The sequence below is a fragment of the Natrix helvetica genome (genome assembly GCF_964273705.1).
Source record: "Natrix helvetica genome assembly, chromosome: 12".
NCBI lineage: Eukaryota > Metazoa > Chordata > Lepidosauria > Squamata > Natricidae > Natrix > Natrix helvetica.
The window spans coordinates 1194619-1217573 of NC_138556.1; the positions used below are offsets into that span (position 1 = coordinate 1194619).

The following is a 22955-nucleotide window of genomic DNA, read 5'->3' on the forward strand; positions in this document are numbered from 1 at the left end:
GTTCAGCTAAAATGCAGCCAACCACACTTATTTGCAAGTCACCTGTGACCTCGATCTACGAGAGGAGACCAAGATGTTTATCTACTTTTGCATAGTAACAATAGTCTATAGATCATGTGACCAATTAATGCTGACATATTACATTTCCGTGTCTTGCTGTTTTGGAAAGATATATAAGAACTGACTTCTCTATAAGTCTTTGTTCAGATGTTAGCTTCGGCTTGAATGCTCTGAACTTTTGCGCAAATAAAAACGACTTCTTTTGGTTCCAAAGTCTGAGTCTCTTAATTTTCTGCAACACGTTGAGAACCATTCTGGGATTTTCAAATAAATCTTATTTTTTATTTTCCCCCATATAGATAATAGTTTCTTATATAGTGATTTTGAAAATATCTGTGAAAGTTATTCTTCTCATACCATAAGAAGGCATGCTAATCCAGTTGTAAATCATGTCCTTCTAAATGTAACAGTCTCTTATGTCTAAGGGTTATCCATCCTTTTAGCTATGTTATCACACATGCTTGGTAATAAGATTCTTGTAACATTTTCAGTGTAATCCTTGCCAGATAAATTCCAGGATCAGTTTGTTCAAGTCATCAAATAATTTTTCAATTTTTATATTAAAAAAGTATAAAATACCCATTTTTACAGTAGCAATCCTTCCCAACATTGATAAATGGAGATTTTTCCATTTTTTCCAAATCTAATTTTATTTGCTTAAATAATTTTATATAGTTATGCTATTTTATAGTTGCACATCTTGCCGTTAGGTATATTCCCAAGTATTTAACCACCTTAACTATTTGCAAGTCCACTTTTTCTGCCAATTGTTCTTTTTGTTTGTGTATAAGGTTTTTTGACTGTAACTTTAGTTTTTTCTCTATTTTCAATCTTGCTACCTCTCAAAAAGCCTTCTTTTTTAATAGTTTAGGAATTGTCTCCAATGGTTCTTCAACAATAAATACTAAATTGTCTGTGTAATGATGTATATATGCTTTATGTTATATCTCAAGTTCAATTGTTATGCCCAGTTCTTTATGCATGTTAGGAAACATTTCTAGTCATGTGATCTGGGGGCAGGAAGTTGCTGTAAGACGGCTGTTGCTGAGTAGACCAGCCTCTGGTTCAAGCTCCTTGCTGTCTGTCTTTATATTGTGTTAAGTCATCACAGTCTGCAAATGCTTGTAAATTATATCTTTCCTCTTATCTCCATTCCTTTAATTTCTGAATCTTGTCTAATATTCCTGTTCAAGATTTCAAAAGTCAATATAAATAGTAAAGGGTGATTGCAGGCATCCTTGTCTTGTTCCAGGACAATTTCTTAATCAATTTTTTCAAACTTTGTTCCTGTCCTGGCAACGCATTTGGTGTTCTAGTTCCTTAGTATGTCTCCTGCAAATCCTACATTCAGTACTGAGGCACAAATTAGCAGCAACAGTCCTCTAACTGCCAGCGTAAGATTTGGTAGCTGTTTTTTTGAAAACTGTCCACAAGGCTACCAGCATGGAAAGGTTTGAAAGGATAGTTAAATCATGAAGTGTAAAGCCAACAAGTGTGAAAAACATGGGGCTATGTGGGTGCAGAGGTACATGTAACTATAACAAATGCGAGGATGAGGCAGCTTGCAAATGAAAGGACGGACAAACCCTCGTGGGTAGAACTGTATAAAACTTTAATACAAAGTTGGCTACAAAAGAAACCTCTTCCCAGCCCACAGGGCTTCTCAAGAATTGTCCCAGGGCCTGGGCAGGCTGACAGGCATCTGCAGCGGGAACCTGGCTTGCAGAGAGAGCAGAGGAGGGGTGCAGCCCAAGTGCATAGAACCATTCTCAGAACTTGCTGTTAGCTGGAGGGGAAACACGGCTCTGCAGAGGTGGAAGTTTTGGGGAGAATGGCTGAAAGAGATGCAGGTGTCTGGATGTACCAGGGCAGAGATTCATTCTCTGCTGTTGCCCCCCAGCGCATGGATCAGTAATAGACACCCCCCCAGCCCCAACTCTTTGGGCTCCAAGGATCCGCTGAGATTTCGGGTCAGGTCCCCTTCCTGAAGGAAGAAAAGGCCAGCTGGCTAGGAGTTGCAGGCTTGGCCCCAACTCAGGGTGAGGGAAGAAGTGAGGGGGCTGCTACCTGGCTTGGCTGGAATGCATAGCAGCCACAGTGGTGGCACGATGGGGACTCCTGCGCCGGATGAGGGGGGCTGAAGCCGAGTTGATGGCCAGTCCTTGCAGGGCAGCATGGTTGAGAGGGGCTCCAACAGACGGGAAGGGGAAGCTGCTGTATATGGTGCCTGCGACGTTTCCAGGGTGGGACAGGCAATTCAGGGAGCTGGGGCTCAGGTACAGGGGTCTCTTGCTCGAAGAAACTCTGCCTGGAAAAGGAAATGGCATCTGGAGGTCTTGGGCAGAACCAGGCAGGAGATCTGCAAGTCCATAAATGGACCCGAATCTCTTCTGCACCCCAGGATCCACAGCAGCTCCAAGTCCAGAATCCCCTCTGCCCCTTTTCTGTGGCCAAAATGATTGCCGGAGGTGAGGTGGTTCTCAGAGGCAGAATGGCCTTGTAGCCAAAACTGACTGTGGGAAGGTGCTCCCCTTCCCCCCAATACTATTTCCTCCGCACAGGGCCAAAGGGGGCAAGGAAGTCTCTTGGTCTGGCCCAGGTTTGCTACTTTCTAGAGCCCTTGTGCTCTCCTGAGCCCTGGAACGCTGCCCCACAGGGAAGGCCCCTGCAAGGACCCCCAGCTCCCAGCCAAACACTCACTGCATTCTGCTTTATTCTTGGCACTGGCAAAGCGCCGCCCTCCTGCTTTCAGCATCCGTGCCAGAGTGCAAGGTTCGCCCACCATGGCTGTGCCCAGCCAGCTGAGATTCCTGGGTGGCTGGAAGTGGAGTTGTGGCTCGCGAGGGGGGCCAAGGCCCGAGAGGGCTCCCAGGATAGTTGGGATGAAGCCTTGGTTTCCCAGCAGCTGGACTCGTGCTGTGGGTTGCTGCTGCAGGATCTGGCGGCCGAGCTCCTGAGCTGAGCCCCTCAGGAGGGAGAGGGGGACAAGGGTCATCAGGTCCTGGGTGTTGTGGTTGTTGAACACATCCTGGAGAAAGTGCGGCTGGAAGACAAAAGCATCAAATTGGAGTTTTGGGAAAACAACCTTCCTGTCCCATCCACCAGTACCCACCAGGCTCTGAAAGGTGCAGGTTTTTTGCAATGACTTACCCTGCCCTGTAGGGGGCAGGTTGTTTAATACCTCAGATTGGGAAATGAGAGTCGGTTTGGTGCCGTGCTTAAGGCACCAGGTGAGAAGTCAGCTGGGTGACCACAGGTTGGTCCCACTCTCTTAGTCCGAGGAGGGAGGCAGGAACAAACCACTTTTGAAAAACCTTGCCAGGATAGCTGCAGGGACTAGTCCAGGCCATTGCCAGGAGTCAAAACGTTGACTCAAAGGCACACCACAAATCAGAAAATTATTAACGGCATATTTGGGCCTTCCAAATTAGGCAATTGATTGCTTTATTCTGATTTTTTTTGTCAAAAAAAATTGCCATCATTTTGGTGGGCATGGCTTGGCAGTGGGTGTCATGTGACTGAGTGTGTGTGAGTGACATCAAGTTGATCATGGCCACTCAGTCACATACTCCCCCCCCCACCTAGCCATGCCCACCAAACCAGTAGTAAAAATTTTTAGAACCCAACACTGCTCCACAGGATGTCACACTAAAGATTGTTCTAAGAACCTGAACATAAAATAATCCATTTAGGTTAAGGGGGGTGGGGGGGGGTGGGGAGAGAGATACTGGCTGAAAGTTGGGAAAAACTAATGACAGTAAAAAGACTGAAAGTAGAAGCAGTGGGTGTTAGGGATGTAACCCTAGGCTTGGCTTGGCAATGTATATAAGCTATGATTGTTACAAATGTTATTGTTACTTTAAATGCTTAAGAGATGTAATTGGTTGTTACCTCAAGCAGCCATAAGAGGGAGCCAGAATGACTGTTATCTCTGTTTTGTTAGAAGCTGATCGGTGTATACTGAGGTATTGTGGTTTGTTACTGTTTAGCTATACTTTGTGTGTTAGACTGACTATTTTGATAACCGAATTACTGAACCGTGTATGACTTGGACTGTTAACCGGACTCTGAATACTTCTATATTTCTACATAGTAAATTACTATATTTTTGTACTATTCAGTGTCTCTGTATGCTGGTTTGTGCGTGTTCTTCTATACCACTCTCATTACGCTTCTCTGCATACTCGCTCTCCTAACGGGAACCTTAATTACTTAACAGTGGGCTCCCATTCATCAGATGGGAAGTCTTTATTCTGAATTTCTGCCCTGAGCTGGGCTCGCATCACATGGCCAAATGGTCCTGCCCAGCTACAGGCAGCCTTGAGTTTCCCCATTGGACCACGCTGGTGCCCAGCCCTTTCCGGGGATGACCGGTCTGTGCAGAGAGTCACCTGGCATTCAGAGACATTGATGTGGGGCCTCTGGACTTCCACAGGCTTTGGCTCAGCGCTGCGCAGCAGGCGGGTCAGCTGGTCAACAATGCCAAGCCCCCGGATGAGGTTTTCTCGCCGCAGGAGGGCCTTGACTCTCTCAACTTCTTCTTCCTCCACTATGGCTTGGGGAGTCATGCTGTCATACTGTAAGGAGACCATCTGGCAAGCAGAACAGCAGCTTGTTAATTCAAAAATGCACATATGCCCATTTAAATGAACTTTTAAACACTTTCCAGAAAGCAAAACCAGAGGCTCTTTTGCTATGCATTCCAGCCAGAGTCCTCAGTATCAGATTTCAGCCACTTGGTGGCTTCCTTTGAAGGCAACACCGATTTCTCCCAAGTTCATGCAGGCCTGTGTAGAACTCCACCTGGACTTCATTTGGGCAGAAGTCCATGTATTTGCCATGCAGAAGCTAAGGGAGTCCCCCACCCCCACCCCGCTCGCAGGGCACCTTGGGGCTCCAGGTCTTGCTGTGGCTGTACGCCATTCGGGTGAGGGCAGCCTTGCCCTTGATCTTCTCCTGAGCCTTCTCTCCAGCTGACTCCCCCTGCAAGCTCTCCTTCACTTCCCGTTTCTTCCTCCCAACTGTGTTCTCCCTCTGCTCCTGCTTCTGACGGATCTCCTCCAGCTGCTGCCTGGGGCGGAAAGGGCCACGCAGTCAGCAGTCACAAAGACTGCTCTTACACTTGCAGACTTTCATTAGGACCCAAAAGCCCCATTTCTAACCGCCCCCCACCCCACCCGCGCGCTACCTGGCACACTCTTCTCTGGCCTTGGAGGCTACCGTCTCTTGGAAGAGGGATCCACTGTGCTTGAAAAAAGGGCTGTACTTTTCAGTGCCATGTGAGGGAAAGATGCGCCGGTAGTGGCCCAGGTGACTGTTCTCGTACTTCTCTGCTTGGGCCAGCCAGGCGGCCTGGCTACTCTCCATCTGTTCACGCCTGGAAGATAAAAAAGAGCTGGCCCTGAACCACAGACCCACTGGGCCATAGGAAATCTTCCTGCACTGGGCTTCTCTCTCTCTCTCTCTCTCTCTCTCACACACACACACATACCAGCCTACACTGTGCAGTGTGTGCACATTAGACAAGCTGTATTTTAGACGATTAATTTTATTATTGAAGGACTACAGTGCTCTTGCTCAATCCAAAGTGCTAATAAACCTCAACCTGAATGTTGAAGAAAGTAAAAGTGAGTTTTTGGTTTTCTTAGGAGAATATCTGTGTGCAGAATTATTATGCAACTAAATGAAAAATGAAATGTTCCCCATCTTGCTTGTTTTCATCTATTAAAGTGAGAATAAACAAACAACTCAAAATGTACAAATAAACTTTTCTGACATTTAAAAAAATACAGTATATCAGTGACCAATATAGCCACCCTTCTTTTCAATAACAGTCATAAGCCTTTCATTCATGGAAACTGTCAGTTTGTTGATCTGTTGACAATCAACTTTTTGTGCAGCAGCAACCACAGCCTCCCAGACACCATTCAGAGAGAGCTACTGTTTTCCTCCACCATAAATCTCCCATTTAAGAAGAGCCCTCACGTTCTCAGTAGGTTTCAGGTCAGGTGAGGAAGGGGGACATGTCATTATTCTGCCAACTTTAAGCCTTTACTGGCTAGCCACACAGTGGAGTACGTTGATGCACGCAATGGAGCATTGTCCTGCATAAAAATCATGGTCTTCTTGAAAGATACATACTTTTCCGGTTCCGCTGCTTGAAGAAAGCGTCTTCTAAAAACTGGCAGTAGTTTTGGGAGTTGATTTTGAGTCCATCTTCAACCCAAAAAGGTCCAGCTAGCTCACCTTCAATAATACCAGCCCATACCAGTACCCCACCTCCACCTTGCTGGCGCCTTGAGTAGAAGTGGAGCTCTGTGCCCATCACTGATCCAGCCACAGGCCCTTCCATCTGGTCCGTCAAGAGTCACTCTCATCTCATCAGTCCCTAAAACCTTTGGGACATATTCAGCTATGTCTTGGCCCAGTCTTGCCGTTTCAACTTATGTGTCTTGTTCAGTGGTGGTTGGGTTTCAGCCTTCCTTACCTTGGCCATGTCTCTGAGAGCACTGAACACCTTGTACTTCTGGGCACTCCAGGTGGGTTGCAGTTCTGGAAGATGACAGCACTGGAGGATAAAGGGTTCCTGGCAGTTTCACATTTGATTCTTCTCAAATCTTTGGCTGTTAATTTGCGTCTTTTTCTCAACCCATTTCTTGCGGCAACAAAACGTTTGATGGTTCTGTGATCCCACCCCAATATCTTAACAAGGGTGCTGCATCCCTCTGAAAGACCTTTTACAACTTTTCACTTATCAGAGTCAGTTAAATCTCTTTTTTTCGCACATTTTGCCTGAGGAAAAGAAGCTGCCTAATAATTATGCACATCTTGATATAGGGTGTTGATCTCCTTAGTTCACACCCTCCCTCAATACACCAATACAGATCACCTGAATGGGCTTGCATCCACTAAGCATTCCCGTTTATACAGCTTGGAGGTAGAAAAATGCATAAAAATGATGATATAGTCAACATATTTACTTGCCTAATACAGGTCAACTTATAACCACAATTGAGCCCAAAATGTAAGTTGCTAAGTGAAAAATTTTTTAAGTAGGCTTTGCCCCATTTTATGACTATTCTTGCCACAGTTGTTAAGTGAATCACTGCAGTTGTTAAATTAGTAACACGGTTATTAAGTGAATCTGCCTTCCTCATTGACTTTGCTTGTCAGAAGGTCACTAAAGGTGATCACATGACCCCAGGATACTGTAACCCTTTTATCAAGACAACCCAGTTACCAAGCATCCAAATGTGAATCCCATGACGAATGGGGATGATGCAACAGTCATAGGTGTGAAAAATGGTCATAGCTCACTTTTTTTCAGTGCTGTTGTAGCTTCAAATGGTCACTAAGTGAACTATTGCAAGTTCAGGATGACCTGTAATTGTGTACAGTTCAGATTCTCCGCTTGCTCTATGACTGCCTCCCCTGCGGTGGCTGGAGAGAGAATGGCGAGGGCCCTCTGGCAGGGGCTCACAGAGTTACCTGGCCTCTCGGGGCTGCTGGTGGGGCTGCAGAAGGCGCTCCTTCACCCGCCTCTTGTCTTCTTCCAGCACCTTCTTCTTATCACAGGCCCGCAGGTTGATGAGATTGATAGCATCGCAGAGTAAGGCATCCTTCACTTCCCGGTCCAGACGTGAGTCCGTGGTAAAGCTGGGAGAATGGTTGACCTGAAAGAGTGATCAAAGATGCCCCCCCAAGGCAGCATTTGTATTCATTTTGACCTGAGGAACCAGGGGAATCACAACGTCTCTTTGATCTCTCTTCTTGTTTTCTAATTTCCTAAAAAAGCAGCTTCGTAAGGCTGTATGTAGGACCTAGGTTAGGAGAGAATACTACTAAGAATATCCCAAGAGGCAACTCGACTTTCCAGTTTCTCTTTGAAAACGTTTTGCTTCTCATCTAAGAAGCTTCTTCTTGGATGAGAAGTGCAACATCTTCAAAGGGAAACCAGAAAGTTGAGTTGCCTCTTAAAAAAGCACCTTTGGGACAACCATGACCGGGACAGCTGAGAATCTCCATAGAAACTACTCAGAATAAAACATGGGTATGTATCCCTTCAGGCAGAGGAAACTCTTCCTTTGGGTCTCAAAGAGAAGCACTCAGGAAATTTTCTGCTGAAGGAGATGATGGGAAGGGGTGGCAACAGAAGCTGAGTGGACGGTTCTTAATTTGAAATATCTGTTTCTACTGCTTGATGGATGTTTAAATAAATTGCCCTACTTCATCCCCAACTTTCAAAATCTCTGAGCAGGATCTCATTCCCATTTATTTCAAAATTCAACATCTTCTAGAGCATGTAAACCAAAGGGCAAGACTTCCTGCTTCAGATGGGAGCAGATATTTAATTTATATCTCACCCATCTCACCGTTGAAGGGCTTGGGGAAGGATACCTACCTCCAGAAGCCACGGTTTGAGCTTCCGATCAAGGAGGATGTCAAAACCCAGGATCTCAAAGCAGGCACAACCAGAGATGTGGTTGGGGAAGCAAGTGCGATAGTTGTGCTTCAGAACCGGGTGAGCAGCAATGAGCGTTTTGATTATGATGTCCTCAATATCCCGCCACAGTTCAGCTGTGTCATAGCTATGCTCCCGCATCCAAGCGTTCAGGGTGGACAGCTTCCTGTTGAGTCAAGGGAGGGGGAAGAGCTGCCCCAGGAGCAATTCTACTCCAGCACTGCCCCAGGGTCACTGAACAGCAGCCACCCCCACCCCCCCGGCTTTCCCTTGGTGTGCAGCCACATTCCTCCCAGTCACAGAGGGGTGCAAAGAGAAGCCTATGGCTCCCAGCCTTGTCCAGGGTGGGTACAGCCATTTGCTTGAGGGCAGAGAGACTTCTCCCAGCTGAGATGGAGATCCTGACAGGGCCTTTCCCACCAGGACGCAGGTTGCCTTGTTGCCCCCTCAGAAGCTGCACAGATGAGGCAAGTCAACTTCTTTTTTCAAAGCAGCTCTTTCATGGAGTTGAGAAAAGTGGAATTTCCTACAAATGGGCACCTGGTGTCCTATTCCACACACACGCACACACCCCCTAGTCCCTAATAGCAGAAGTGCTGCCTCCTCTCCTGCAAGGGAATGGGTACAAGCAATACCTCTTGCTGCCCATGTTGTCATCCCGCACAAAATTCTCATTATGCTTGTTGATGGCATAGTTGGTTAAGTGCATACAGATGTCATCCTACGAGAGAAACATTGAGAGGGGGAGCCTGACTCTCCACTCCTGAAGGCCGCTGGGATTCTCCCATTGCCCACCTGCCTCACCTTCTCCTTGTTCCCCTGTACCAACAATATGCCAGCCCAGGGAGCCCTGCAGGCCCAAGGATGGCATTCACCATGTCAGGTTCTCCATAGTCATTCCCAAAGCCCCATCAGACACCAACAGCTTATCTTCCTACAAAGCGAATGCCAGTTCCTGGGCTTCTTTACCAGGTTGCTGCTGTTGGGCTCGATGTACCTCATGGTGGCAAAGCGGGCCAGCCCCTCCTCATAGACAAAGATCTTCAGGGGGTCGCAGGAAGTGACCAAGACATAAATGCGCATGTCAAACTTAAAGCCATCAATGAGGAAGGGCTACAAAGAGAGGATGAGAGACTGAGGGAAAGGAACAATTCCCAGAGCACCCGTAGCCAAGACCACATTCTCAACTGTCTGGGGCTCTTGTCTCTGTCCCAGGGCTGGATAACTGTTGGCCCCCAGGCTCCTGGGCCTACCTTAGTAATATACTGCTGGCAGATCATGTGCTCGCCATGCTTTATTTCCTTGGGGTTCCGGGTAATGAAGATGCCCCGCCCCTGGCAGCCACTGTCCGGCTTGCAAATGTACGTCCTGTTCTTCCTCATTCGTCCATAGGCTTGGAAGTCCCCATAGCTGCAGAAAGACAACATAAGGCAGTGATGACGAACATTTCTCTGCTCGAGTGCCAAAGGGCCCATGCACAATACCACACGTCTGCGTGCCCACACCCATAATGCAATGCCCTCTCCCTATGCATGCATGCATAACTCCCCTGCACTCCCCCCCACGCATGCCTGCAGGCCTCACAGAAGCCTCCGGATTTCCAGTAGGCCTGTTGGGCCATTTTTCACCCTCCCCAGGCTTCAGGAAAGCCTCCTGAGCCTAAGGAGGCAAAAAATGGCCCCAACGGGCAAACCGGAAGTTTGTTTCCAAACTTTCGGTAGGCCCATTGGGCCCGTTTTCCGCCATCCACCTGCTCCGGAGGCTTTTCTGAAACCTGGGGAGGGTGAAAACGGCCTCCCCCACCCCCTGGAAAGCCAAAAATCATCTGGCCAGCATGCACTTGCACGCTGCACCTGACCTAGGGCAATGCCTCGTATACCCTCAGACATGGCTCACGTGTGCCATAGTTTTGCCATCACAGACATAGAGACTGGCATGTAACTGACCCACGTGCCTCCAGCATCCCATGCCATGTCAACTGAGAGGGTTCCCTGTGGCTGGCACAACCATCACTGCCTCTCATTCACTCACTCAGCTGGCAAGCACCAGGTGCGAGGGAAGATGCAGTACTCCTTGGGAAAGAGCCTCAGCATCCGGTTGAGGTTGCGGGCCAGCAGGTCCTTGCGGCAGATCTCGGCCATGCCAGGAAAGTGGTTGATTTTCTGGAATGAAACAAAAGCAGGAGAAGGAAATGGAAGTGTCTTGGCACAGCTTTCATTTTGTTGCTCTGCAGAATGCTTTGCCCCACTCCTCAGTCACAGAATGCATCTTCCCAAACAGTTTTAACATTTAAGAAAATGATTATGAACACATGTAAAAACAAAACAAAAAACCCAACCTCCATAATAAAAAATAAAGGCACATTAGCAACTTTTTATTCATTTCACCCAATAACTAAACAAAGTGAATTGCTACATAAGAGAACATGGGGGTGGAGTGGAAATACTATAGATAGGAACCCAGCTATGGCCCCCTTCAGGTGAGTCCCTATTCTCATGCTTCTGAGGCTCTTCTCATCTTTTCCCACTGTTGGGAGCTACATGGAACGGGCAGTATAAGCCCTGCCACAAGATATCCCAGATCCTAGTGCCTCTCCCTTTCCATCTCCCAACTCCTCAACTCCAAGAAAAGGCTTCCCACTTTAAGAACTTGGCAGTCAGCCATCCTTCCCAAGCTATAAAAGAACGGAAACCAGAACTTCATTTTCTCCGCTCCCTTCACCCGGCTGTGCTGGGTACCTGGAACCTCTTCATTTCCATGACACGCTCCAGTGAAACTGAGCAGTCAGTCCAGTAAACAGTCCACTCCTCATCCTCCCCCACTTCTTTCAGGGCACAGCGCCGAGCAGCACGCCTAACTGCAGCAAAGTAAGCAGATGGACAAAGCTGGTTCCAAGAGGCATCCAATCATCTTCTGGCCTTGCTTGCAGGACCAGAAGCTACAGGTACCTGAGCATCAGGAAGGATCATTCAGATTATTCAACCCCTTCAAGGGAGTCCCTGGAATCCTCCCTTTCCCAGCAAGAGATCCAGTGGCTCTCCTGGCCCAGATCAGACAGCACTGGCTCATTCCTGCGTTACTGCACAAAGCTAATCAAGGAAGACTTTATAGCCGACTCCTGCCTGCTTCTCCCCTCCCCCACTCCAGAAACCCCCGGAGATTTGTTCGTTAGACAGGAGGAGGAGAGGAAGTCAGGTTACCTCCGGTGGTTTCGCTTTTGCTTTGGTTCTGTGCCAATCTCTGGGTGCAGAGGGTGCAGAGGGAAGCGCCAAAGAAGCCGCCTTTACTCACCGCTTTCGTATTTGCAGTTCGCGAGGTTGATGGAAAGCAGCCTAGGGGGAGAACGGAGAAGGGCGTCGCGCAGGGCGGGAGAGGGGCAGCCGGCGCTGCTGGCCTCCCACAAGAAGCCCTGGCCGGCCGGCCGCAGGAGGAAGCCCGGGCCCGGCGTTGCACCCCGCTCCCGCCCGTCCTCAGGGAGCGCACCGGTGCCTCCTCTTCCTTTTTGGCCGGGGCTCCTCCGCCTCGGCCTCCTCCGCCGTGGGTTCCTCCGGGCCGGCCCCGGGCTGTTCCCGACCGGGCTCTGGGCCTCTGTCTGGAGGGGAGGCGCGCGGAGGCTCCTTCGGCTCGGCCTCCGGCCTCTTCAGGCATTCGTTGGCAGACTCGTCCGACAGGCCGCCGTCCTCCTCTTCCTCGTCCTCCTCGTCGCTCTCGTTCTCGGACTCGCTGCTCTCTTCTCGGCCGATCTTCATCCTCTCGGGCCCTGGGGCGAGAGCAGCGGCCGGGCCGTCAGTGCGGCGGCAGCGATTGTGACAAGCGCAGCCATTATTACTGCCAGCCTCCCGCCCGCCCAGCCGGGACACGCTCCCCGCGCACCGGTGGGGAAAGCCTCGTTCGCGGTGGGCCGGCCTGGCTCGCCCGCCCCGCTCACCGAGCCCGGCGGCTCTCCTGGCACAGCGGCGGCGCCTGAGGCTCCCTCGGGCCGCGACGCGGTCACCATGCCGACCAGGAGCCCCGCCCTTCAGGCGGTCTACGGAGCGCGTGCGGGGCCCTGGCGCCACGGCAACGAAGGACGCGAAGCTTTCGTCATCTCTGGGCGACGGGATGGTCTGGCGGGGCGCCCCTTGCGGCCGAGAGGTTTCTGCTCGGCCCGTGTCGGGCAGCGGCAGCAGGCGAGCGAAAGTCGCGCGACCGTGTTGCACAACTCTCAGCTAATTTTTTGGAGCTACCAGGACCCGGTGAAGGCAGAGGGAGGGGTGAGCTTTAGAAAGGGGGGGGGGTCCCCTCTGTTCAGCTGTAAAGCTCTCCAACTGGCTGATCCTTACAGGCGGCAGTAAACTAAACGTACATGCAACTGATGTGATTTAGGGTTCAATAGGAAATAAGATAGAATCCCTTGAAGACGGCGGTGATGCCAGTCACTGGTAGAGGTCTTTTAAGGCCCCCACAGGATGATTTAATTGGGTTTACTGTAATGAAAAACTCAGCCTGTGATTTCCCTCCTAGTAGCAGTGAAGCTCTTCCTCAAAATTGCTTACAGGCCTCTTTAAATACCCCCATAAACAAACAAACAAGCTTCTTTGCCAGAGGTATTTTATTTTCCTTACCAGTTATTAAGCTTTGTGCTTTGTCTCCCCAGTCTTACTCCTTAGTTTATACATCTTATTAGTCTGTAAAGAACACTATCCATGCCCCATAAATGGCTGGGCTCATCTGGCTGAACTTGGACTATCTCAAAATTGTAAATTCAGTCCAAATTTCATACATGCAAAATCAAATTTGAGAAGGGGAGTTGGGTGTCCCAGAAAGACTCGGCAGAAATGCCTCCGCCTCCGAGTCCCCCAACTTTCCTCAGCCTGGCTTCCTCTAGAGCAGCCTCACCTGGGGAAGGGAAGACCATTGAGGGAAGGGAGCAAGTCTCGGAGGAGGTCCACAAGTTCTCGCTGGAGCTGGGCTAACTGGCTGTCTGGCAGGAGACATTGCTGAATCCTGTGAAGTGCTGAGGCCTCAGTGAGGCCTTCGTATTCCTGGACGGTTTTGGTGGGCAGGTGTCCTGCTAGTTCACAAACGGCCACATTGAAGGCCAATTCTTCTTTGGTACCGAAGCAGGCTTTGCGCGCCCAAAGGAGGACCCGGAGGCCAGGTCGAGCTCTGGAGCCGAGGGGGCCCGCGGGGGCAGCCCCGCGAGTGGCGAACAAGTTGTGGGCAATCTCTCGCTGGCTCAGATGGCGGGTGGCCCGGCCGATCCGATGGGCCAGCGGCTCCACCTGCCGCACGTCGTCGCAGTAGAAGAGGAAGGCGGGCGCTGGGGCTTCCCGCAGCAGGTAGAGGCCCGCTTCGGGCAGGAGGGGCTCGCCGGGAGCGGATTCCACCGAGAGCTCCCAGTCCAGGTAGAAGCCGTGCAGGTGCAGGTGGTTGACGGAGGCGAAAGCGCCCAGGCTGTTGAAGCCCAGGCGGAAGCCGGGGTGGGCGCTGAGGAGCACGGCGTCCAGCCCCGCCAGTAGAGCCTCCGGGGTGAGGACCTGCGGCAGGGCGAGCGCGGGGTCCGGGATGAGAAGCACGTGTCCCCGCTCCAGCGGGCTGACGTTGATGGCCACCAGGGTCCGGGGCGAGCTGGCCAGGTCGGGGCGGCGCCGGCGGAGGCAGAAGAGGATCTCCTCTCGCCGGATCTGGCCGAAGTTGAACTGCCGGGGATCGAAGCTCTGCCGGACGCTGCGGACCTCCTGGGGCCGCCGCCTCTCGGTCGCCCGCTGCACGTTCAGCTGGGCCACCAGCGCCAGCCGGCCCGGCAGGACCCGCGTCTGCAGCCGGCCCAGGCGGTAGCGGAAGAGGCCCCGCCGCAGCCGCTCCTCCCAGCCTTCCAGGAGCGCCCTGTCGAAGCGCGACCAGGAGGGGCTGCCGGCCGGCCCCGCGCCGCTCCTCGGCCACTCCGGCCCGCGCAGCACCAGCTCCTCCGGCCCGTAGCCAAAGACCTCGGGGGGCTCCGCGGGGTTCCCGCCGCCCTGGCCGGCCTCCCCGAGCCCCTCCGCGGCCATGCGGGATGCCAGGCGCGGATCCCGCGGCGGGACTTTCGCAGGGAAGACGCCCGGCCGGAGGGCCCCCAGCGCCCGCCTTGGCCGCCCCGAAGCTCCGCGTGGCGGCGGAACCGGCTCCCGGCCGCCCTTCGACCCCGCAGGCGCTCCTTCTGTCCGAGCCGGCCGGCTGGCGCGCTCCCCCTCCCGGCGCCGCGGGGTTGTCGGGCAGCCGCTCCGCCCAGGGGTGGGACGAGGGGGAGGAGAAGGAAGAGGTGCGCGAGGGGAGCCGGAGCCGCGGTTGCCAGAGGGACTGATGGGGTCTTCGGGCAGCCGCCTGCCGCGCGACTTGCTGGGCGAGTACCAGGTGCGGGAGGCGAGTACCAGGGAGGGGGGGAGGGGGGCTGCTGGGGGTCCTGCCGGCCTGCGCGGCCCCTGACCGTCCCTCTCCCGCAGGAGCTGACCTTCCTCAGCAAGCAGGAGATCCTGCTGTGAGTACGCGGGGCGGGGGGGGGAAGGGGGGGAAAGAGCTGCGGGGGGAAGGGGGGGCGGGGGGGTCCCCGGGCTCCCGGAAGCGCCGCAGGGGCCGAGCCAGCCGCCGCCCTTTGCGCCTGGGGCCGGAAGCGCCGCCTGATCTCCGCCTCGCCTTGCAGCGCCCACAAGCGCTTCTGCCAGCTGCTGCCCCGGGAGGCGCGTGCCCAGGCCCTGCAGACGCGCGTGCCCGAGAGCCGCCTCCTGACGCTGCCCGAGCTGCGGGTGAGCCGCCCCGGAGCCTCCCGCTCCTCTCCCGGGCTGGGCGGCGGGGTGTGCGTGTGTGGGGCCGGCACTGAAGCCCCCGCCCGGCTCTTGCAGGCGAACCCCTTCCGCCACAGGCTCTGCCGCCTCTTCTGCACGGCGGAGAACGGCGAGGCGGCGCTCTCCTTCGAGGACTTCCTGGACCTGCTGAGCGTCTTCAGCGACTCGGCCACCCCCGAAATCAAGTCGCATTACGCCTTCCGCCTCTTCGGTAGGGCGGGGGGCGGGCAGGCTGCCTCTCTGGAGGGGGGCTTCGAGGCGCTTGGTGGGCCAGAGAGGAACGCCTGGGGGGGGGAAGGCTGCCTCGGGCTTAGGGTGGGGCTTCAAAGGGAGGGTCCCGAGGTGGGGGCTGGGGTCCCTTCTCTCCTGGCCTCTGGCTTTCAACCAGCCTGGGCCATTCCTCGCCCTGGAGCCTCTTTCACCAAGCAAGGCAGGGAAGTTCATCTGCTTTCATCTCCCCCCCCCCTTGCTGATTACATGGGGGAGGGTGTCTCTGTGTCCTTGAATCTGCGTCTGTTATTAGAGACCCCCTTTCACCTGCCAAATGGGGGTGGGCTGGTCTCTCACACCTGAATGAACTCGGAGGTCAGCCTTTCCTCCTAAAGACCCCTTAGCAGAGCTGAGAAAGCTTCTAGCTTTGGGAATGCGAAGTGCAGCTTCTTGCCCCATTTTCTCCCTAGATTTCGATGATGACGGCACTCTAGATAAGAAGGATTTGGAGAAATTGGTGAACTCCCTGACTGGAGGAGGAGGAGACAGCGGGCTGAGCTTGTTGGAGATGGAGCAACTCATTCAGAATGTGAGTGGGGGGGGGGGGACGTCAGGAGGGCCAGCAGAAGGGGCACATCCAACTCTGACCCACAATGCCCCCTCCCTCTTTGGGCAGATCTTAGAGGAATCTGATATTGACAAAGATGGGACCATCAACCTCTCCGAGTTCCAGCATATAATTTCCCGCTCTCCAGACTTCACCAGGTACTGCCTGTTTTTTTGGGTGTGTGTGTGTGTGTTTAGCTTTGGCTGAATCAGTTGGGGTTTTTTGGGGGAGGGACAGTTGTGCTTTAGAAGGAACCCGGTCAGCCTTTGATGATGAAGTCGTCCTATCTTTTTCTTCCAGCTCCTTCAAGATTGTGCTCTGATTCTTTTCTTCTACAACTTGCTCGAAGATTCCACATCTCAGAAAGTGGCTCATTTTCTCACAGAAGCCCAAACCTTGACCCCGTCTAGCTCCTAGAGCCCCTTAAATCAGGGCCTTGCAGCCATCTCAACCAGCCAGTATGGGGAGGGCAAGGACATTGGGAGCTGTGGCTGCCATTCTTTGCTTCTGCCTCACCTGGAGGGTCTGTGCGATGGCTGTGGGAGATCCAAACTCTAAGAGCAAATTGTGGCAGGGCTTTGATGTCCCTCCTGCTCCTTCTGCCTCATGGAGCAATGGAGACTTTTCCTATTGCAGGGTCTGAATCACTGGACCATTTTTCTTGCTTTCTGAGTGGTGGGGAAGAGCAGCAGCCATTGGCCTTTGATAAATACATGGGTGACGTGATTTTGCCTGATTTCCAGTTTGCTAAATAAAACTCAATAAATGGAACCCACTCATGTTCCTCCATCTTTATTTCACTTACCAAAGAACAAGCTCCTCTGTATCGCTCCCAGCACGGCGGAAGGAGCCCAGCTTTGCCTTTGAAGGCGCGAAGAACAGAAAAACAGGACTTTTGCCGTCTTGCCAGTCTTTTCACACATTTCAATCCAACCCTCTCACGTAGATGGGAAGCTGACAGGAGTAGGACTGCGGGAGCCCTATCCGGTCCTTGGCCAACAGCTGTGGCAGCTGCCCCGCTCTCTTCCCTCTGGGAGCCCAAAGCAGCCCACCAAGAAGCCTGCTTCCAGTGGCGCAAGGAACTTTCCCTGGCGGGTCCTCGTGGAGGGTCCTCGGCCCATCCAGGCTTTTGATACCTCGGGTGGGTGGGGACTCGGCCTTTTCACAAAGCAGCCGCTCCAGTTGGTGGAACAGGCCAAGGGAGACGGTTTATGGTCACAGACCACAAACAAGGATCAGCTAATCAACAAACTCCTAAACCAGAGCCAAGCCCCACGTCAGGGCAACTGTACCTGAGTTCACCAGTGAAGAGATCTGCTGGAAGCAAATGGCTTCCCCCTCTTCAGGCCAGCCAAGCATTTAGTAATGGGGCAATTATTTAGAGCACCAGATAAGGTCTGAAGGGCAGCACAGGAATGGCTTAAATGGCTTCACCCGAACACGGTGCAAGAGTCACTACTCTTTCCGTCCCTGGAAGGCAAGAGATTAAACCTGTGTGAAACAGACGGATTATTAAATGTTTCGCTGTGATGTGATGATCTGGAGTCCGGATGATGGGAGACAAAACTTTTGAAATGGGCTCCTTTTACGAGCAGGCTGAAGCTTCTGTTGTTCTGGAGGACACCCTGAAGGATGCTCCTCGATGCTTTCTGCTCATCAGTGGGTGTCGCCTATTACCCACTCCCTTCCCCAGGAGCAGGTCTCTGGTTTTACACACAAAGAAACCACACGGGGGAGTTTTTCTGACACAAAATGGTGCACTAATTTCCCCCCTAGTGCACAGTTCATTAGCGGTCAGACCAAGGTATCTCCCAGGCTCACCTTCCCGAAGACAGGATGATGCTCAACCAGGGTATCTCCTTTCACAGGTGACTTCCAGGCGGGTCTTTGGTACCACACAAGCTACCCTCCCAGCAACGGTCCCCCACAAGGCCGAAGAAAGGGGAGCCAGGTGCCCGCAGACCCTGAAGAAGCCCACAGGCAGGTTGTCCCATTCTGTCCCCTCCTGGCAGTGCTTGTAAGGGCTGCACCGCTTGAGCTGAAGGGCAGCCTAGAACAGGAGGCTGTACCTGGTTCTACATCTGGAGGCTACCCCTAAGTGGCATTACTGCCATGGCAGGAACCCTGCCGCAGAGCTAGAGTGCCTGGCCCTGTTCCCTAACTGAGTGGGGCTGCCCTTCTGCCAGAGTATGATGACACCAGAAGACTCCGCCCTGCTCCTTTCAAGCCCACAGAACGGCACCTCTTGGGGAAGGTCACACAACTGAGTCCTGGATCTCAGAGCCAAGGCGAACCCGAGGGCGCTGGGCGGGACCCAACACCTCCACAAAAGTCTTGGATATATTAAGTGGTCGCCGATCAGACTCCAGAAAAGCCACAGTGGGGCAGGCCAGGGACTCGTGCCCAGGCGTGCTCACCACCAGACTCTCGCACAGAGCCTGGTAGCCCTTGTGGTCTGCCAGGGCACCAGACACGTTGAGGCCGGAGAGGGGAGGCATACTCTCAGCGGGCAGAGTCTCTCTGTCCTGCGAAGTCCTGGGCTGGGACCAGCTGCATCGGCCTTGCTTCAGGCAGACCTTCAGGCTGACCTGGTGCTTGTGCAGCGTGAAAAGGATCAGCAGAGTCAGGGCAACACCGAAGAGCCCACACATCACAAGGAACTCAGTCCAGTAGGTCCTGCCCTCCAGCAGCCCTGAGATGTCCTCTCCCGAGATGCTCCTGGAGGTGCTGAGGGTCTTCAGGGGGTCTTGGGCAGGCACCAGCTGGGCCCAGAGCCCTGGCTCCACACTCACACAGTAGCTCGCCATCAGCTGCCGGAAGCTGCCCTCATGAGACCAGCATTCGTAGCGCCCCACCTCGGCTGGGCTGCCCACCAGCAGCAGCTCTCCCTTGGGCAGCACCAGGACGGCGGAGCCAAGGGCAGCCCCGTTGCGCACCCAGTGCCGAGAAGCCAGGTTGGACAGCAGTGGGCAGGGCAACGGCATCACAACATTGGGCTGGAGCACCACCTGCTGACACGGGGCTTGCTCTCCTGGAGGAGAGAGAGAGCCCGTCAGAGCTGGCTTCGTAGAACCAGCATTCTCAACAGCCAACTTGGCTCCAGCACAGGAGAAACCGCTCCCCTCCTTCCCACAACTTTCAGATCCCAACCCCATCAGATGTGACCCGTTACCTTCTGAATGGCTGAGTTCCACGCCGCTGGTCTGGCAAAGCTGGCTTGTCTCAGCCCCTTCGATGTCCTGAACCCAGGTCCTGGTGGGAGAAAGAGGGTGAGGCCTGGGAGAAAGGGGGAGCAGCAGGGGCACCCCCGAGGACCACGTGCCCCTGTAAGTGCACCACGTAGAGAAGAAGGGCAGCAAGGGACCGGGACAAAGGAGGGGCTGCTTCCCTCACACCAAAAGGGTTGGAAGCCAGCCTGTGGCTGGATCCAGGAAGCACTCACGCTGACTGCAGCGGCCAAGGGCTGGGGAGGAGCAGCTGACAGGCCCCTCCACTCCAGGCACAGTAAGGGTCTCCAGCCAGGACACATTCTCCACAGCTCCGATAGAGGCTGCAGTTGGCTACGGGCACCTGTGCCAGGGCATCATACGAGGCAGCATAAACCAGACCCTGCAGGAAGAAGAGGAGACCTTCCGGCATCTTCATCCAAGAACGTTGGAAGAGGCTGTGCCACAGTTCCTCTGCCACCTCCCGAGGGCAGAGGCATTGCCCTGGCATCAGGAGAGATGCCTCTGCTTTGATTAGGGGGGGAGGGGGTGGGCTTCTGTTCTGATCCAGTGGCAGCCGTCTCTTGCGAACGAAGCAGGGAGCCAGGAATGCATCCTTCCCAAGCAGCAGAAACAAGGCAGCAGCAGCTGCTGCCTGCCTGGCCCTGATTCAGAAGCCCACCAAACCCCTGGCCCAGAGGCTGCCCAGCCACCTGCTTCTCTCCCGCAGGGTCCCCCGGCCTCCTCTTGGCTTCCGCTCTTGCCTGGGTAGAGTCCAGCAGCAGTTCCAGGACAGGTTGCTCCGGAGGGAACAGCTGAATCTCCTCAATGATCCGGACTCCTCGCCTCGTGATCACTGCCTTATGCAGGCGGCCATCATCTGCAAGGCACAAGAGGGGCCCGTTAAGAGGCCCTCATGGGCTGCCCCCATGCCCCTCTCCTCCTTCCCTGCGAGGAGGACTCCTCCTTTGCTTCTTTGCGTCCACCATCTGAGCTCCGAGAAGATGGGAAAGGCCCACCTTTAGATCTAGCATCACCTCTGCCGTCTTTCCTTGGCTTGCATTGATCCCCCCTCCTTTTTTCCCCTTCAAATTCCGTATCCGCAACTCACACATTCTGCACACAAAGCCATTTATATGCTGGCTTGATCAGCCTGAAGCCGTGGCAACAGAATCAATGAATCTGGCTTCCCTGCCCACCTTTCTGCCAGTCGTGCTCACCTGTGCCCAGGAACAAGACATCGTAGGTTTTCTGCAGACTCTGGACACGCTGCACACTGAGCTGCCGGTAACGAGAGCGAGGCTGCACAAGGAGGGCCTGGCTCTTCACCGCGCTGTTCATGAGGAAGTGGTCCTTGAGGTAGTTGAGAACCCGGTCCGGCATCTGCAGCGAAGAGCTGATCTTCATCTGGCGGCTCTTGCGGTTGATGCACTGGGAAGAGCAGGAGGTTTCTGGTGAGCCCTGGGATGGGGGGTCTCGAGCAGAGCCTTCGCCCATCCCTGGGCCTCCCTCCCTCCCTCCGGATTGCTCTGGGGAGTTCCTCTTGGGCCCACTGCTCTGCGAGGCTCCTAGCCTTCAACTGTTTTAACCGAGTGTCCCAACAGAGGCTTTCTCAGGAAGGAACTTTGCTTGCTTTTTCTCACCACCACCCCCCAAAAAAAAGACTAGAATTTGGATAGTGCTAAGTTTGGAAGTTTAACCCAAACACAAAAGGTAGGAGCAGCACAAGAATTTACAAAATCTGTAGTTCAACTTCTGTAGTTTTTAAAATAATGCAGTTAAGATGTCTAGACACTCACAGAATTATTCTGCCAATAACATGCAGGCAAAGATGAGCATTTGCCGATCTACGGCAAAAAAGCAGAGCAGCAGCACCAGACTTGCTCCTGACAGTGGCCAGGGCGCATGGCTGGCTTCCTGAAATGTGATGGGGAAGAGGAAACATCTGCTGCACCAGGAATCTGAATGGTGGACAGGGAGACCCGCCGTGAAGGAAAGCTGCAGTTTCCTTTGCATTTCAAACGGCCCACCCCCCCTCCCCCCCCAGCACTGGCCTTTGAGCTGGCTGGCCCTGAAGGGTGTCCCTCTTTCGGCCTGGTCCCAGGGGCTACAGGGCTGGGCTACAGTTTAACTTGGAAGCTTCTTTTTCACAAGGAAATCACATTTCTGGTGCATCCTGCTTAATCATGGATTAATCACTTGGACCAGTTGGAAGTTTTTCCAGCCCCCCCCCACCTTTTTTTTTCTGTTTGGAGCAAAGGGGGCCCATTCCAGTCACCCACTTCAACTCCTGCGGAGAAAGCAGCCCAGTTAAGGCACCCCCAGAAAGTGGCTGTTCAACCTCGTCTTCCACACAGCACCAGAGTTTAGTTAGGTGTGTGGATTAAGTGAGGGGACAGCAGTGACTTTTTGAGGACACCGGCTGGGACCACTCCTCACTTTGAACCCGTGAGGGGCTTCGCTGGCTGCTCTGATTTCGATTTAGCAGTGATCTCAATTCCCCATCAATTAGCATCAACCAATGATAACACTGACAAATTAATTTGAAGCCTTTATAGGAAACAAGACGACTACGAGAGCTCTCAGCAGAGTCCTCCCTAAAGGACAGGGAGCAAAAGGGGAAATAAAAGGAGAAATTAAATCACCAGCTTCTCCCAGCTACCCCCAGTTGTGGAAAACTCCCATCAGAATCCTCACTGCTCCCTCCTCCCTCCTTCAGGGGTGATGCTCCTCCACACGGGAGCAACCAAAGCCGCCCGGGGGGCCTTTGCTGTCACAGAATTCCCATAGTAGCTCAGAAGAAACCGTTGGGCTGAGCAGCTGGAATGGGGGCAAAGGATGGTTCCTGGCTTTTACACAGCGGCTTCCTACCAGGCTCCTGTCCTTTTCAGCCTGGCACGTCTTCCAATCCCAACAGTCAGGAGGACCGTTACTAACTGCTCCATTTTGGAAGGTCTCCTGATGCGATGGGCAAAGCCCAAAGGGGGGACTACCCAAAATAGAAACTGCAGCCCCCCCCCCAATACTTCCTCACACGACCCTTTCCCAAAGGCTGCTGGGCCTTCGGCAGTAGCCCCTCCCCTCTGCAACCTCTGTATAGCAGATATTAACCAGACCCCCTTTTAGCCCAGACCTTTTACCCCCCCGAGCTCTGGTGAGGTTGAAACAGGTTGGTTTGGACTCAATCATGGAAGTATAAGATTTTATTTACTCTCAGATCCATTTGATCATTTCAGCTTTTATAATCTGAAATGATCAAGTAGATTTGAGAATATTTAAAATCTTGTACTGTAATCAAATATTTGTTCCGTCAAGCTGGCAGTAAAAGATTTCAATTCCCTTTATGGTACAGTTGCTAAGCACAACGTCACAATGACTGTGACTTGCAACTTTCTGCTGTTTTCCCCGTTGACTTTGCTTGTGGGAAGAAGGTGGCTGTGAAGGGGACAAATTGCCTGATGCAACAGTATGTGTGAAAGACCTTGGGAGCCAGGAAAAGGAGGCTCCTGAGGGAATAGGAGAGAGGGCTTGTCCACAGCAGCAAACTGGGTTGGGGGAAAAGAGGAGACCCTCCCTCGGTTTTTGCACTATAAAGGAGACGGCAGACT

General features: G+C 53.1%; 4 protein-coding genes across 6 annotated transcripts in view; 1 reads left to right on the top strand and 3 right to left on the bottom strand.

Annotated features, from left to right (window-relative positions):
• Positions 1-1657: 1657 nt before the first annotated feature.
• On the bottom strand, positions 1658-12689 carry TTLL13 (tubulin tyrosine ligase like 13). Of its 3 annotated transcripts, XM_081964923.1 has the most exons (16): positions 12395-12688; positions 12005-12281; positions 11813-11853; positions 11260-11378; positions 10553-10683; positions 9775-9931; positions 9491-9634; positions 9157-9242; positions 8462-8687; positions 7549-7733; positions 5249-5437; positions 4948-5131; positions 4452-4652; positions 2761-3103; positions 2128-2368; positions 1658-1895 (listed from the first exon to the last, which is right to left on the bottom strand). In XM_081964923.1, the coding sequence occupies exons 1-16, from the start codon at positions 12516-12518 to the stop codon at positions 1724-1726; spliced, it is 2820 nt and encodes a 939-aa protein (XP_081821049.1). In that variant the 5' UTR covers positions 12519-12688; the 3' UTR covers positions 1658-1723. The 3 variants fall into 3 exon arrangements, with proteins under 3 accessions (XP_081821049.1, XP_081821050.1, XP_081821051.1); XM_081964924.1 differs by lacking the exon at positions 9157-9242 and having other exon boundaries at positions 9519-9634; positions 12395-12689; XM_081964925.1 differs by lacking the exons at positions 12005-12281; positions 12395-12688 and having other exon boundaries at positions 11722-11846.
• Positions 12690-12906: 217 nt separating this feature from the next.
• On the bottom strand, positions 12907-14553 carry GDPGP1 (GDP-D-glucose phosphorylase 1; the record flags this gene model as incomplete). Its single annotated transcript, XM_081964942.1, has 1 exon — positions 12907-14553. The coding sequence occupies one exon, from the start codon at positions 14551-14553 to the stop codon at positions 13396-13398; it is 1158 nt and encodes a 385-aa protein (XP_081821068.1). The 3' UTR covers positions 12907-13395.
• On the top strand, positions 14451-16920 carry CIB1 (calcium and integrin binding 1). The gene is given in 8 exon segments (XM_081964951.1): positions 14451-14804; positions 14807-14896; positions 14986-15020; positions 15183-15285; positions 15382-15535; positions 16005-16123; positions 16211-16299; positions 16442-16920. Coding segments are annotated over 8 exon segments (858 nt in total). The 5' UTR covers positions 14451-14558; the 3' UTR covers positions 16464-16920.
• SEMA4B (semaphorin 4B) overlaps positions 16918-22955 on the bottom strand; it is a 28261-nt gene continuing 22223 nt past the window's right edge. Inside the window, exons 10-14 of the mRNA XM_081964926.1 lie at positions 20568-20778; positions 20112-20227; positions 19584-19750; positions 19314-19393; positions 16918-19172 (exon numbers count right to left, since the gene is read on the bottom strand). Of these exons, the coding sequence (XP_081821052.1) occupies positions 18397-19172; positions 19314-19393; positions 19584-19750; positions 20112-20227; positions 20568-20778 (1350 nt within the window). The 3' untranslated portion in view covers positions 16918-18396. The remainder of the gene's footprint in view (positions 19173-19313; positions 19394-19583; positions 19751-20111; positions 20228-20567; positions 20779-22955) is intronic.

Excerpts from the sequence above, each read along its gene's own strand:
- TTLL13 (XM_081964923.1), bottom strand. The coding sequence starts at position 12,518 with ATGGTGACCGCGTCGCGGCCCGAGGGAGCCTCAGGCGCCGCCGCTGTG. Across the intron at positions 7,734-8,461 it reads TCAAACCGTGGCTTCTGGAG|GTCAACCATTCTCCCAGCTT; the intron begins GTAGGTATCCTT and ends TCACTCTTTCAG. Across the intron at positions 4,653-4,947 it reads GCAAGACCTGGAGCCCCAAG|ATGGTCTCCTTACAGTATGA; the intron begins GTGCCCTGCGAG and ends TCTGCTTGCCAG.